Here is a 16844-nt window from a genome sequence, read left to right as displayed (position 1 = left end):
CCGCTTCTTGCTCCTCCTCCTTCCTTGCGGCCTTCCCCTCTGGACCTGTACTCTGGTCATGAGGCATGCTTCCTTCCCCTCTTCTTCCCCCATCCCCTGCTCCTGCTCCCCGCCCAGCCGCAGACGCATATGACCTCTGACGAGCCGGGCACCCCCGCCACAGGTGTGCTGACGAGCCACACCCGTGGCACGCCTTAGGCTTGTCACAATCCCTCGCCTCGTGTTCCTCAGATCCACAAAATCGGCATTTTCTTGTGCTGCACGAAGCGAATAGGTGGCCGTAGGCCATACAGCGCCTGCAAAATGGGGGCTGACGTGCATAAAACAACGTCCCCGTCAGCCCCTAGGGAGAACATAGCAGGAGGATGGATGTAGCCACCATGTCCCTTTGGGTCCTCCCTGAGGAGGGCCTGGAAGCCTCTCCTCCCATTCCAAAACCCAAGGGAGTCTTTGAGGTGCCTTGCTGAGGAGACGTTATCCATGTATCTCCCCAGAAAGGCCCTCACCTCTTCGTCCTTAACGTAAGGGTTGTAAATGTTGACAGTTACAACCCTAAAGTTGTTCTTCGCCAGGCTTGTTATTTCATAGTGGCTCATCGGCCTCTCACCTCCCACTGCTCTTGCCCTTCTCAGGATATCATCGTGTTTCTCCTCTGTATATAGTGCCACGTCGTATGCTCCCTCCAACGAGTTGCCTTGGAAACAAAACACGTCCTTCACCGTCAGCTTTAGAATCCCCATCAATATTATCCTTCCAAAAGTTTCCCGTCCTAAAGGCTCCAACTCCTTTTCCTTCCAAGCAAACCGAATCGTGTTGGCCAGCCCAATCCCAGGGACCGACCGTGTTGATGGATTTAGCACCATCTCCGCAAGGAGAATGGCGCTCGTTCTTTTCTCTTCCAAAACAATGAAAAAAGAAAAACCAAAGTGACTGAGCCTATCTGGTGACAACTAACACAGAGACAGGAACAATCACCCACAAGATACCTAAAGAATATGGCTGCCTAAATATGGTTCCCAATCAGAGACAACGATAAACACCTGTCTCTGATTGAGAACCACTCTAGGCAACCATAGACTTACCTAGAGTATTACTCTAACCGCAATCCCATAACTACAAACAACCCTAGACAAAACAAACCACATAAATCCCCATGTCACACCCTGGCCTAACCAAAATAATAACGAAAACACAGAATACTAAGGCCAGGGCGTGACAATCACCTTGAGAGCTCTGACTACAGTGGTCACATCTCCGAGTCTTCCCCCGTCACCAACTGAGCCATTCTCTGCAGTTCCTTCTTAGAGAGCATTGGCGTGGGGATAGCTTCTGTACTATCTCCCATGATGTTGATGGTCATGTCGCAACGATCCAGCAAGAGGCAAACATACAGTAGAAAGCAGGACATTTGTAAAATGTTGTTAATGGAAATATTAGCAGAGATATTTTAGGGGGAAAACACAATAACAAAAAGGCTTGTGATAGAACTGCGGAGAGCTTCAAATTCACACCATATTTTCTTGAAGCTTGGATATTGGTTAACAGAGTGGATGACGACAAGCCCTTGAAAACAGATTAGCGGGAAAAGCTGGTAAAGAAACTGTTAAAGTGCACCATTTGATTCAAGGGCACAATCTCAGTGTAACAAGACTCCTTAAATGTATGGTGAATGCACGCTGCTAATCGTATGCTCCATTTCTCCACAAAACTAAACGCTGGATAATATAGGGACATACAGTCGTATGAAAAAGTTTGGGAACCCCTCTGAGGCTGCATAATAATTTACTCTGTCATCACAGAAAATGATCACAGTGGCATGCCATTCATTTTATAATAAAAGCTAAGCACTGGGGTATTGTCCAGACAAAGATTTTTAGTGTAGCAATATTAAGTTGTATGAAATTAAATCAGATGTGAAAAATAGGCTATGCAAAAATGTGGGCACCCTTGTCATTCTGTTGATTTGAATACCTGTAACTACTTAGCACTTATTAATTGGAACACAACATTGGTTTGGTGAGCTCATTAAGCCTTGAACTTCATAGACAAGTGCATCCAATCATGAGAAAAGGTATTTAAGGTGGCCAATTGCAAGTTGTTGTTCTCTTTGACTCTCATCTGAAGAGTGGCAACATGGGGGCCTCAAAACAACTCTCAAATGACCTGAAAACAAAGATGTTTTCAAAAAAGATGTTCAACATTATGGTTTAGAGGAAGGCTACAAAAAGCTAGCGCAGAGATTTAAGTTGTCAGTGTCCACTGTGAGGAACATAGTGAGGAAATGGAAGACCACAGGCACAGTTCTTGTTAAGGCCAGAAGTGGCAGGCCAAGTAAAATATCGGAGAGGCAAAGGCGAAGGATGGTGAGAACGGTCAAAAACAGCCCACAGACCAGCTCCAAAGACCTACAACATCATCTTGCTGCAGATGGTGTCACTGTGCATCGTTCAACAATTCAGCGCACTTTGCACAAGGAGAAGCTGTATGGGAGAGTGATGCGGAAGAAGCCTTTTCTGCACACACACCACAAACAGAGTCGCTCGAGGTATGCAAATGCACGCTTCATTTTGGAATAAGGTGCTGTGGACTGATGAAACAAAGATTGAGTTATTTGGTCATAACAAGGGACGTTATGCATGGCGGTAAAGGAACACAGCGTTCCAAGAAAAACACTTGCTACCCACAGTAAAATTTGGTGGGTGTTCCATCATGCTGTGGGGCTGTGTGGCCAATGCCGGTACTGGGAATCTTGATAAAGTTGAGGGTCGCATGGATTCCACTCAATATCAGCAGATTCTTGGGAATAATGTTGAAGAGTCAGTCACAAAGTTGAAGTTACGCCGGGGCTGGATATTTCAACAAGACAACAACCCAAAACACTGCTCAAAATCTATCCGGGCATTTATGCAGAGGAACAAGTACAATGTTCTGGAATGGCCATCCAAGTCCCCAGACCTGAATATCATTGAGAATCTGTGGGATGATTTGAAGCGGGCTGTCCATGCTCGGCAAACATCAAACCTAACTGAACTGGAGATGTTTTGTAAGGAGGAATGGTCCAAAATACCTTCATCCAGAATCCAGACACTTATTAGAGGCTGTGGGAAGCGTCTAGAGGCTGTTATTTTAGCAAAAGGAGGCTCTACTAAATATTGATGTGATTTTTCTATTGAGGTGCCCAAATTTATGCACTGGTCTAATTTTGTTTTGATGCATATTGCACATTTTCTGTTAATCCAATAAACCTAATTTCACTACTGAAATATTACTGTGTCCATCGGTTATTTGATAGATCAAAATGAAATTGCTGATCCAAACACCCAATTATTTATGAATGGAAATCATGGAAATTGTCGGGGTGCACAAACTTTTTCAAACGACTGTATGTACAAAGACTTGTCTTTCTTGCACTAACACTCACACAAATATTATAATGGCGTGAGAGGGGGTGGCTGCTGTTTTACGGGCTCCTAACCAACTGTGGTATTTATTTTTTGTTGTCGTTTGGCATCGTTTGTAACTCATTTTGTACATAATGTTGCTGCTACCATCTCTTATGACCGAAAATTGCTTCTGGACATCAAAACAGCGATTACTCACTTTGAACTGGACAAAATGCTCATCCAGAAGCGGTGCTCCAAGAGGCCGGGGACATTAATGCAGGCAAACTTAAATCAGTTTAAACTCATTTCTACTAGCATGTCACATGTGCAACCAGATGGAAAAACAACTCTAGACAACCACATACTGGAAACCCCTGCCCCATGGTCAAACCCTCAGAAAGCGTCTCACCGTGTATGCTGGCTGGCCATCGATGACACAGGGGGAGGGATGGGCCTGGAAACAGAAGACAAATGGCTGTGAGACAAGGGCTTAATCCTGGACACATGAAAAGTAGGGTGTATACGGAGGGTACGGGGAAACAGCAGGCGAACAGCAGTGGGACAAAGGACTCGAGATGGGGAAAGGACCAATGAAAAGGGGGGACGGTTTGCGGGATTCCACCAAGAGTGGAAGATCCCGTGTAGACAACCATACCCTCTGCCCGAGACGATAGCGGAGAGCCGGACTTGTTGACGATACCTGGAGGTGATCTTGAGAAGAGACGACCGAGCCCTTTTCCAGGTACGCTGACAGGGGCGTACGAACATCTGGTCTAAGGGTATGTTGACCTCTACTTCTTGCTCCGGGAAGAGCGGGGGCTGACACCCCACGGAGCACTCGAAGAGGGAAGAGTCCAGTGGCCGAGCAGGGTAGAGTGTTCCTAGAATACTCGACCCAGACTGGTTGCTGGCTCCAGGTAATGGGGTTACTAGAGAAGAGATCCCGAAGTGTCGTTTCCATGTCTTGATGGGCTTGCTTCGACTGGCCGTTGGATTGGGGATGAAACCCGGGCGTCAGACTGGCCGACAACTCAATAAGGGTGCAGAACGCCTTCCAGAATCGGGACGAGAACTGAGGACCCCAATCAGAGACAATGTCGACCGGGAGTCCATGGATTCGGAAGACGTGCTGCACCATGTTTCTTTGGCTAACAGTAACTTGGGGAGAGGTATGAAATGGGCGGCTTTGGAGAACCTATCCACCACCGTCAGGATAGTGGTGTTGCCATCTGACGGGGGAAGCCCAGTGACAAAATCCAGGGAAATATGGGACCAGGGGCGATGAGGAACAGGGAGTGGCTGAAGGAGGCCAGACAGAGCTTGCCGCGGAGTCTTATTTTGAGCACACACCATGCATGCGGCAACGAAGGCCGAGACATCAAGAGCCATGTTGGGCCACCAGAAGCATTGTCGGAGGAAAGCCTGGGTACGACGGGCACCAGGATGACAGGTATGCCTAGAGGAGTGAGCTCTTTGCAGGATCTGAGGTCAGGCCGAATCAGGGACAAACATCCGGTTAGCCGGGCCCCCGTCTAACTGGGCCCCCCTCAACATTGTGCCTTGCGGACCAGGGCCTCAATACCCCAGACAACCAAAGCCGCCAGACATTAGGCAGGGAGGATGGTCTCAGATTCAGAGGGTGTGGCAGCAGAACTGTACAGGTGAACTGTACTGTCTGGCTTCACATTTCTGGACCCTGGGTGGTAGGAGATGGTGAAGAACAGGGCCCAACGGGCTTGCCTTGAGTTAAGGCGCTTGTTAGTGCGGAGGTATTCTAAATACTTCTGGTCAGTCCATACCAAAAATGGATGTGCCACCCCTTCCAGCCAGTGACTCCACTCCTCCAGAGCCATCTTAGATGTCAGGAGTTCTTGGTTCCCAACGTCATAGTTACTTTCCGCGGAGTTGAGATGATGGGACATGAAGGCACCGGGATGAAGCTTTTGGTCCTGGACAGATCGCTGGGAAAGGACGGCCCTCCTCCCACGTTGGAAGCGTCAACCTCAACCACAAACTGACTGGTCGGGTCCGGATGGATGAGTAAATTTGCAAATAAATTAATTAAAAATCCTACAATGTGATTTTCTGGATTTTCTTTTCTCATTTTGTCTGTCATAGTTGAAGTGTACCTATGATGAAAATTACAGGCCTCTCATCTTTTTAAGTGGGAGAACTTGCACAATTGGTGGCTGACTAAATACTTTTTTGCCCCACTGTATATGGCAAATAGAAATCAAACTGGAAGGACATCAGAAATAGAGGAAAGACTAAAAACAAACAAAATATAACTATTGTAAAATAGACTGTGTAAAAATGTGTTTAGTACATATAAGCTGGAAGTTGTAGCCTAAGTGTTATTGTTTATTAGTTTACTCCAATTGGGGGAGGGGTGGTAGGGTTTGTGGGGAATAATAATGGAAGGTATATTCTAAAAAGGTGTATATATACACTACTGGTCAAAAGTTTGAACATCTACTCATTCAAGGGTTTTTGTTTATTTTTACTATTTTCTACAATGTAGAATAATACTGAAGACATCAAAACTATGAAATAACACATATCGAATCATGTAGTAACTCAAAAAGTGTTATATTTGAGATTATTCTGGCAGCTTCATTAAATAGTACCCGCACAACACCAGTCTCAACTTCAACAGTGAAGAGTCGACTGTCTCCGACTCCGTCTCCTAGAGATGAACGTACTTTGATGCGAAAAGTGCAAATCAATCCCAGAACAACAGCAAAAGGACCTTGTGAAGATGCTGGAGGAAACAGGTGGGAAAGTATCTGTATCCACAGTAAAACGAGCAGTAAAATGACAATCATTATGCTTGGAGGAAAAAGGGAGAGGCTTGCAAGCCGAAGAACATCTTCCCAACTGTGAAGCACAGGGGTGGCAGCATCATGTTGTGGGGGTGCTTTGCTGCAGGAGGGACTAGTGTTCTTCACAAAATAGATAGCATCATGAGGATGGAAAATTATGTGGATATATTGAAGCAATTTCTCAAGACATCAGTCGGAAAGTTAAAGCTTGGTCGCAAATGGGTCTTCCAAATGGACAATGACCCCAAGCATACTTCCAAAGTTGTGGCAAAATGGCTTAAGGACAACAAAGTCAAGGTATTGGAGTGACCATCACAAAGTCCTGACCTCAATCCTATAGACAATTTGTGGGCAGAACTGAAAAAGAGTGTGTGAGCAAGGAGGCCTAGAAACCTGACTCAGTTATACCAGTTCTGTCAGGAGGAATGGGCCAAAATTCACCCAACTTATTGTGGGAAGCTTGTGGAAGGCTACCTAAAACGTTTGACCCAAGTTAAACAATTTAAAGGCAATGCTACCAAATGGTAATTGAGTGTATGTAAACTTCTGACCCACTCGGAATGTGATGAAAGAAATAAAAGCTGAAATAATCGTTCTCTCTACTATTATTCTGACATTTCACGTTCTTAAAATAAAGTGGTGATCCTAACTGACCTAAGACAGGGAATTTTTACCAGGATTAAATGTCAGGAATTGTGAAAAACTGAGTTTAAATGTATTTGACTTAGATATCTGATAAGAGACTTTCCAATCCCAATGATAATAACAATCAATCAATAGCTCTGACCAATTCCCAAGGTTTGTAAGACCATGCGTATAATAATAACAAGTCAAAGACTCAGTATGTATTTATTATATTATATTTATTATTTCAGTGAAATACGGAACCGTTCCGTATTCTAACGGATGGCATCCCTAAGTCCAAATATTGCTGTTACATTGCACAACCTTCAATGTTGTCATAATTACGTAAAATTCTGGCAAATTAGTTCGCAATGAGCCAGGCGGCCCAAACTGTTGCATATACCCTGACTCTGCATGCAATGAGAAAGAGAAGTTACACAATTTCACCTGGTTAATATTGCCTGCTAACCTGGATTTCTTTTAGCTATATATGCAGGTTTAGAAATATATACTTCTGTGTATTGATTTTAAGAAAGGCATTGATGTTTATGGTTAGGTACACGTTGGAGCATACACAGTCCTTTTTCGGCAGGCAGGCTCCTCGTGAGGCAGGTGGTTAGAGCGTTGGACTAGTTAACCGTAAGGTTGCAAGATTGAATCCCTGAGCTGACAAGGTAAAAATCTGTCATTCTGCCCCTGAACAAGGCAGTTAACCCACCGTTCCTAGGCCGTCATTGAAAATAAGAGTGTGTTCTTTACTGACCTGCCTAGTTAAATAAAGGTGTAAAAAAATATATTTTTTATTTTTTTATCTGCAAAATCAGCGTCCAAAAATAACGATTTCCGATTGTTATGAAAACTTGAAATCGGCCCTAATTAATCGGCCATTCCGATTAATCGGTCGACCTCTACTCTGCACCTGGATCTTGGACTTCCTGATGGGCCGCCCCCAGGTGGTAAGGGTAGGCAACAACACATCTGCCACGCTGATCCTCAACACTGGGGCCCATCAGGGGTGTGTGATTAGTCCCCTCCTGTACTCCCTGTTCACCCATGACTACGTGGCCAAGAACGACTCCAAAACCATCATTACGTTTGATGACAACACAACGATGAGACAGCCTATAGGGAGGTGGTCAGAGACCTAGAAGTGTGGTGCCAGGACAACAACCTCTCACTCAATGTGAGCAAGACAAAGGTGCTGATCGTGGACTACAGGAAAAGGAGGGCCGAACAGGCCCACATTAACATCAACGAGACTGAAGTGGAGCGGGTCGAGAGTTAAGTTCCTTGGTGTCCACATCACAAACTATCATGGTCCAAACACACCAAGACAGTTGTGAAGAGGGCACGACAACACCTTTTCCCCCTCAGGAGACTGAAAAGATTTGGCATGGGTCCTCAGATCATCAAAAAGTTCTACAGCTGCACCATCGAGAACATCCTGACTGGTTGCATTGATGCCTGGTATGGCAACTACTCAGCATCTGACAGGAAGGCGCTACAGAGGGTAGTGCGTACGGCCCAGTACATCACTGGGGCCAAGCTTCCTGACATCCATAACCTATATACTAGGCAGTGTCAGAGGAAGGCCCCAAAAAATTGTCAGACTCCAGTCACCCAAGTCATAAACTGTCCTCTCTGATACCACACGGCAAGCGGTACCGGGGTGTCAAGTCTAGGACCAAAAGGCCCCTTAACAGCTTCTACCCCCAAGCCATAAGACTACTGAACAACAAAACTAACCAAATGGCCACCCGGACTATTTACATTTGTTTTTACACTGCTGCTACTCACCGTTTATTATCTACACATAATCACTTTACAAAATACCTCAACTAACCTGTACCTCCGCCATATAGCCTTGATATTGTCATTTACATTTCTTGTGATTAAATTAGATTTAAAAAAAAAAAAACTTTAAGCATTTCACTGTTGTATTCGGCGCATGTGACAAATAAAATTAGATTTTGAGTATGCATGTTGTGATGGAATGCTAAGCTTGCCGAGTAAACTTGCCCTTAATTATGCCCATCGCGTCCTCATGTTACTGAGCCTTCTTCACAACAGATAAATCTCCTTATTGCAATCCTTTTTTGAATATTCGATGAGGGTAGTTGACGTCAATCACTTGCAGTCAATGGAGAGAGATGCTATGATACTAGCCTCATGCCATAAATATGCATAGCCATCTCAAAGTTGCCCGGGATGTTACATGTCCTACCTATAATCAGTACACTCGTAACAATTTAAGCATTACAAAACTTTGATTCGATCAAATAAACCTCTCGTAGCAAATAAACCATTCATTTTTTTGTTGACCAAATTTGACACTCATTGACCTCCATAAAAAACTCCTTGCTTTGAGGGCGAAACAATGCCACCTGCAGAGGGAGTTATATTTTCCTCTCTTCGTCTTTCACCCTGGTTTCAGTCAGTAGAACTTAGAGACGGTTTGAGGAGTTAGAGGTAACTTTGGTCAACAGAGTTCAACCTTTTAACAAGGTACATTTCTATGGCAGCAAATCCTTTAGAATGAACCTACTCCAGGGCAGATTAACTCACATTTAACTCCACTTAGGCTACCTTGAATGAAATGACTGAGCCGTGAGTTGAGGACCAATGAAATCAGATTCCCTTCTTCTAGCAAATATTGCTTCACCATCCCCTTCATGTGAGGAAGATGACTGATATTGTATTAAACAAATGTTTTTGGTGAAGCGCGATTCATCACTCCAGAGAACACGTTTCAACTGCTCCAGAGTCCAATGGCGGCGAGCTTTATACCACTCCAGCCAACACTTAGCATTGAGCGTTGGTGATTTTAGGCTTGTGTGCGGCTGCTCGGCCTTGGAACCCCAATTAATTTGTTTTATTTCACCTTTATTTAACCAGGTAGGCAAGTTGAGAACAAGTTCTCATTTACAATTGCGACCTGGCCAAGATAAAGCAAAGCAGTTCGACACAAACAACGACACAGTTACACATGGAGTAAAACAAACATACAGTCAATAATACAGTAGAAACAAGTCTATATACGATGTGAGCAAATGAGGTGAGATAAGGGAGATAAAGGCAAAAAAGGCCATGGTGGCAAAGTAAATACAATATAGCAAGTAAAACACTGGAATGGTAGATTTGCAGTGGAATAATGTGCAAAGTAGAAATAAAAATAATGGGGTGCAAAGGAGCAAAATAAAAAAAATAAATAAAAAAAATACAGTAGGGAAAGAGGTAGTCATGAAGCTCCGGACAAACAGTTCTTGTGCGGAGTGTTGCAACCGAGGACAGACGATTTTTACATGCTACACACTCCCGTTCTGTGAGTTTGTGTGGCCATCCACTTTGCGGCTGAGCGGATGTTGCTTCACAATAACAGCAATTACAGTTGACCGGGGCAGAAATTTGACAAACCGACCTGCTGGATTATGCTCGATTTTATACACCTGTTAGCAATGGGTGTGGCTGAAATAACCGAATCCACTCATTTGAAGGGGTGTCCACATACTTTTATATATATAGTGTATATCGATAGGAGTGATGTTTGTGTATTAAGAAGCACCGCAATGTGTAACGTGTTGCTTCTGTCCCTCTCCTCGCCCCGAACCCTCTGCACACATCGACAACAATCTCCAACGAAGCATAGTTTACCTGTCGCTCCACAGAAGACGCGGCCCTTGCAGAGCAAGGGAAACAACTACTTAAAGGTCTGAGGGCGAGTGACGTCACCGATTGAAACGCTATTAGCGCGCACTCCGCTAACTAGCTAGCCATTTCACACCGGTTACAAAAGCACAAAGACGGCATTAAAGTTAAGTAATAAAATAAAGACGGTACTTCTGAAAGCCTATTTCACACCGTAGCCTTCTGAATTTGCAAGACAACTTTTATTTTACGCACAAATGAAAATGTTGCACTGAGTTTCTCCTGGATTGATGTTTCAGCATTGTCTCAACACGTACGAAAAAAATGTATGCTGCAAATACTGCGTCCAAAATAACGCCGTTTTTCTTTGCATTTGAACTGAAATTAAAATGTAGTACACTGCAGTTATTCTGTAATTATTGCGACCAAAATGCCACAGTCGACTGCAGTTACAACATTTTTAAGGCAAAATCAAAACTGCTATATTTTTTGGTAAAGGGAATGAAGAGTTCTGAGTTCGACTATCCATATACAACATGCACTCGCCGTACCTGCTAGAGTTCGACAGGTGGACGAGCAATATCCACCGTCCTAGTACGGATGAAGACTGAGCTGGAATGTGACGCTAACACGCTGTTTAGCTTTAGAAGTAGATGTTGCTTGCTTCCTAGGATACCCCTCTGCGGTCAGCCAGTCTACACTGAACCTGTCTAGATGGAAAACATTGGTCTGCGTGTTAATATACACACCGCTAGATGGCAGTAACACATAGGGTAGTTTACATCAGGGGTGCATTCAGTTCACTTCAACGTTTGCTACGTTGCGTGACGGTTTTTACTGAACGGCACGTTTTCACCAAAACGGTGCGCACCGTTATATTATAATAGGCCCAATAGGACACCATATTATAATAGTCCCCCGGGACACCATAATCACAACGTGTTTCAATTGGTCATTCAGTACCGTACCGTTTCTGTTGATTTCAACGTTGCACACCGTTCTGTTGTACTGAACGTTACGCAACCCATCTCCCATGTGTGGGTGGGAAGTTGGAAACTGGCATCGTCTGTGTGAGCGGTGAATTACATGTATAATGTAGTATTTCTGTGAATGTACATGTTCAAATCTGCAAAACAGTAATTTTATAATTATTAGATTTACTGTATAAATACAGTAGTAAGGGATGGGCCAGGTTGGCTATTTTAGCCGGAACAACACGCTCAAACGACATGCTCAAAACTTGAATTCAATTTATTTACATAGGGGGAAATGTTGAAAGTACCAATCTACAGCTGTAAAAATACATATGGATACAAAACCTCTGCCCAGTAAAATTACACATGGATACATCTCTGCCCTTCTCAGGAGAATTGATTTTCAGACAGTTCCCGGTCATGAATTTTGGTAATCCAGCAGCACATTCTAATTTCTATCAATTCTATTTCTATGGTCCAATCCCTCCTAACCCAGATAGTCCAATGAAAAGAGTGCCTTAGTTTTCCAGTGAAGTAGCAACCAGACCAAACGTTGTAGCTACAATTCTGTTTGTGTGACTTAATTGCTATGGATTGTGGATGTTACTTGAAAGGTGGGCATTTTTAACACTTTAGGGCGTGGCACGACCCACGACACAGACTTTGGCCAATAATCGTGGAAAACGAGATCTTATGTACAGGCCAATAACCAATCAACTGCAAGCAATAGGCTGCTATTCCCTGTGCATGGATTCTGTGCCGCAACTGCAAGCAAGCGAGTATAGGAAGTGCGTTTCTTGTAGCGTTGGAGCAAAACTCTGTGGTTGAAGTAGCGAATTTTGGCGTCGATGTGGATCAGCGGATAAAGCGGATAAATTACACAACCATACCATCGTAGTTGTGAGTTCGGGGTCGTACGATAGGCTACACTGCAAGCATCCCCGGCGCCATCTGGGAGGGTGAGGTTGTGGTTTCTAGTATTGCCGGGTACGACACGGCGTGGGTTAGCTAAGGTGGGCCTTGGTATCTGATTGACCAGCCAGTTAGCAATCTAGCAACTTCAAATAATATAAAATCAAGTGTTGACCAACACATAACATAATTTTTTTTGTTGCTGTGAATACCCATTTGACAGCCTTCTGGGCGCATCCTAATTCGAAACTGATTGGGACTATCACGCGCACTACAGAAGCCAAATGGGTGAGTAGCAACACTTTCTGAATCATACGTCATCCAGTTGTCAATTATTGTAAAGATTACACAGACCCGACGTGGACATAGTAGCACACACATGTAAGGGTAGGTGGGTGCGTATCATAATTAGCCAAGCTAACTAACTAAATATGTCGCATGTTTGCAGCCAACTAGAAGACCGCACTCTGTGTCTTGAGTTCTTGATTCATTCGAGTAGTAGGTGGGGTGGATGGAGGAAACGGGAAGCTGTCTGTTCGCTTGCCCATGCAATGGCATTATGTAACACGAGCATTGCTAGACAGAACCTGCATTCTTGACAGCCATACTGCCAGCGTTGTATTTTTTTGGTTTCAGCTCGAGCCTCGTATGGAATTTATTGTATTGAATCCTCAACTACGGATTATTCAGTTAAACACAAATTCTAGCTACTACCACATTACCACATGCGTACATGTTGACAGCCGTACTACTTGTTTACTATCATCAGGGTACTGCACTGTGGTCAGCGCAGACATGTATGCCATCAATATCACACTGTTATGCAATAGTCCTACACTCACACACTGACGAATCGAGCTGTTCATGTCGCCTTTTATAGTAATTGTGTGCCTGACACTTAGTAAGAGAAATGCATTGACTGAGGATGCTCTCTTTTGGGAGTAATGTAGCTACTCTCATTTTAACTCGAATCATTTATTCCCAGTGACTTGCATTGGATTGTTGAGTAGGATGTACTCTTGTCTCATCAGGGATTTTGATTATTCCAGAATCCTGGGGTATATTTTGTATATCCATACAATGTGCAGGCACACGGTACTAGCCTCCAGAATTTTCCATTATGTGATTCTGCAGAAAGGAGGTCAGATGAACCCATCCATCCACAGACATATCTTTATAGGACAGGGTTGGGCATCTTACCCTGAATGTCAGTGTGGGTGCAGGCTTTTGCTCCAGCCAAGCAGTAACACACTAAATTCATTGCATTTATCAATGCTTTGATTGAAGACTGGTGGGTAGAATCATCAATAGGCACAGCAAGCTGGACTTATGAGTTATGGATAATTGACTGGTGTAGTCTTTATGCAAACATGGCCTGTTAGATGTTTCTAACATTTTCATGACATGTCTTGTGTTACGCTAATGCGTCACTCAGGCCTCAGCCATAGGGAGGGACCCTGACTGATACCATAATCTGAATGGCAAGAAAAATCCATTATATAATGGAGGCCAGGCTGGAAAAGAAAAAAAACAACTAGTTTGACTGGTTTTAAAATTGTCACACTGTTTAATCCAAATCCTCACTGCACACATTTGAGACCATCTGTGGGAGGGGGAATGTCAGGGTCTTTACTCACTCACTCACTCACTCACTCACTCACTCACTCACTCACTCACTCACTCACTCACTCACTCACTCACTCACTCACTCACCCACCCTCTCTGTATGTGTGTGGCTGTCACCTCAGCTCCTCTTCCCCTGGGGCAGCCCATTAGCTGAGCTCTGTAACAGCTCTGGATGTCAAAATCTCTAAATAATTATTAGAGTTGGCCCAGCATACCAGGCGCACTGCTTAGACAGAGAATGTCCATTATGATAAGGACCCATCAAAGTACTGCCTGTGACTGAGGCAGTTCCCATCATGACTTGAACTCATATCCATACAATATTATTGCGTTGACATGCTCCTGTTTACCCAATGTTTTGTTGATGCAGTCCTAATGGTCTGATGCCCACTGCCACATGTCAGCTCTGCCTACGGTTGTAGAGCTTCTCAGGGAGGAGCTCTACAACTGCTCATGTCCTGATTTATACCGGGGACCACTGCTGTATGACCAATCTGTCACAGTGTTGTCTAGAGCCACCATTTGAGAAGGAGACTGGAGGGAGATGGAACAGTGGAAGTGGCGGTGCGGCACACAGCTGTGTGCATCTTTATGCAGGAGGAGCCAGAAGGGCTTTGGTTTTAAGTCAGTTTGTCTGTCTGTCGACCTTTCAGTCTCTGATTGTGTAATAACGCTACAGAAGTGTTTTTCGGCCTCTTGTTTTGAGACACATTTCTATTCAAATCAAATCAAATTCTATTGGTGGCGTACACATATTTGCAGGTATCGCAGGTGCAGCAAAATGCTTGTTTTTAGCTCCAACAGTGCAGTAATAATACAGCAGTACAAAACAATACACACATAATCCAAAAAGTAAAAATTAAGAAATATCAGAATGAGCAATGTCAGTGTCCGGAATGGTGCGTATAGACAGTATATGAATATTGAAGGTGTACAACAGTAGTTGTATAGGATTAGCCATGACGTGAGTACAGTGCATTCTAAAATTATTCATACCCCTTTCCCTTTTCCCCATTTTGTTATATTACAGCCTTATTCTAAGATAGATTAAAACAATTTCTCTCAAATCTACACACAATACCCCATAATGACGAAACGAAAACAGGTTTTTAGAAATGTTTGCAAATTGATTAAAATAACAACAGAAATATCTTATTTACATAAGTATTCAGACCCTTTGCGATGAGATTCGGAATTGAGCTCAGGTACAGCCTGTTTCTATTGATCATCCTTGAGATATTTCTGATTAGACATGATTTGGGAAGGCACACACACCTGGTATATAAGGTCACACAGTTGACAGTGCATGTCAGAGCAAAAACCAAGCCATGAGGTCGAAGGAATTGTCCGTAGCGCTCCGAGACAGGACTTTGTCGAGGCACAGATCTGTGGAAGGGTACCAAAACATTTCTGCAGCATTGAAGGTCCCCAATAACACCGTGGCCTCCCATCATTCTTAAATGGAAGAAGTTTGGAACCACCAAGACTCTTCCTAGAGCTGGCTGCCCGGACAAACTGAGCAATCGGGGGAGAAGGGCCTTGGTCAGAGAGGTGACCAAGAACCTGATAGTCTCTCTGACAGAGCTCCAGCGTTCCTCTGTGGAGATGGTTGTCCTTCTGGAAGATTCTCCCATCTCTGCAGCATTCCACCAATCTGGCCTTTATGTTCGGGTGGCCAGACGGAAGGCACTCCTCAGTAAAAGGCACATGACAGTGCCTAAACGACTCTGACCATGAGAAACAAGATTCTCTGGTCTGATGAAACCAAAATTGAACTCTTTAGCCTGAATGCCAAGCATCACGTCTAGAGGAAACCTGGCAACATCGCTGAATATTTACGTAAATGTGATACATTTGCAAAAAATTATAAACCTGTTTTTGCTTTCTTCATTATGGGGTATTGTGTTTAGATTGATGAGCGAAAAAACCCCAAATGTAATCCATTCTCGATTAAGGCTGTAACAAAACTGGAAAAAGTCAAGGGGTCTGAATACTTTCCGAATGCCCTGTACATATAAAGTGGGTGAAACAGTATGTAAACATTATTAAAGTGACCAGTGTTCAATGGCTCGATGTACAGAGGGCAAAGTATTCTCTAAGGTGCAGGGTAGAGTACCGGGTGATAGCCAGCTAGTAACAGTGACTAAGGTTCGGGGCAGGATACTTGGCAGAGGACGGCGAATGGTGACTGTTCAACAGTCAGATTCAGACATTGACAACATTATGGATGGTGAATTTAGTGTAGCCTATACGTCTTCTCATATGCCTTTTAGACTGTGTGATATTACTTGTGGGTTGCTCTATACTGTATGGCTCAAGGTAGCAGCTGTGGTCAAATTTGCCATCAAGCCCTTGATAAAAACAGTGTAGGCTACCTAAGACCTAGGAGTAAACTGAGGTCAGGACCACTGCCCATTCATCTTTTCACTTTCCCCCTCTCCCAGCAGATAACCTGAGTGATGCGTTGAAGAAGCTGAAGCTAGCCTCAGCTGACAGCACCACAGACAGTGTGGAGAGCTGCCTGGACTGCCTGCTCAAAGCACTGGCCCACAATAGTAAGTTTGACCCACACTCCTCAGACTGTGACATTGCTGGAGGGTACCCTTCAGGACCTTATGCACAGTACAGGATGGATGCAAGTTTATGGTGCTTTCAAGACCACTGGGAACTGATTAAAACAAGGTCAAATCACTGAAGTCAGAATTCTGACATTTCCAGTAGATTAACTCCACGCTCAAAACATCATTGACACATTTGCCCTCTAATGGGTTATATTTAGTGGATCCTTCTAGATTATGTACCAGTTCTGATAGGTAAGGGGCTTAGAGGTTGACCGATTATGATTTTAACGCCGATAC

General features: G+C 44.0%; 2 protein-coding genes across 8 annotated transcripts in view; one reads left to right on the top strand and one right to left on the bottom strand.

Annotated features, from left to right (window-relative positions):
• slc1a1 (solute carrier family 1 member 1) overlaps positions 1 to 11174 on the bottom strand; it is a 37855-nt gene extending 26681 nt beyond the window's left edge. For both annotated transcript variants that reach the window (XM_042328422.1, XM_042328423.1), the window contains exons 1-2: positions 11026 to 11174; positions 3793 to 3837 (exon numbers count right to left, since the gene is read on the bottom strand). The gene's annotated coding sequence lies outside the window, so the exon portion shown is untranslated. The remainder of the gene's footprint in view (positions 1 to 3792; positions 3838 to 11025) is intronic.
• Positions 11175 to 12083: 909 nt separating this feature from the next.
• LOC112259994 (rap1 GTPase-GDP dissociation stimulator 1-like) overlaps positions 12084 to 16844 on the top strand; it is a 61236-nt gene continuing 56475 nt past the window's right edge. Inside the window, exons 1-3 of one of the 6 annotated variants that reach the window (XM_042328407.1) lie at positions 12084 to 12407; positions 12584 to 12648; positions 16434 to 16541. In XM_042328407.1, coding sequence (XP_042184341.1) covers positions 12645 to 12648; positions 16434 to 16541 — 112 coding nt within the window. In that variant the 5' untranslated portion in view covers positions 12084 to 12407; positions 12584 to 12644. Of the gene's footprint in view, positions 12649 to 16430; positions 16542 to 16844 lie in introns of all 6 variants that reach the window. The other 5 variants (XM_042328406.1, XM_042328405.1, XM_042328404.1 and 2 more) reach the window with 5 other exon arrangements.

Source organism: Oncorhynchus tshawytscha, linkage group LG10 (genome assembly GCF_018296145.1).
Source record: "Oncorhynchus tshawytscha isolate Ot180627B linkage group LG10, Otsh_v2.0, whole genome shotgun sequence".
Taxonomy (NCBI): domain Eukaryota; kingdom Metazoa; phylum Chordata; class Actinopteri; order Salmoniformes; family Salmonidae; genus Oncorhynchus; species Oncorhynchus tshawytscha.
The sequence above is the reverse complement of the archived record's forward strand: the minus strand, read 5'-3'. Positions and strand labels throughout refer to the sequence as shown.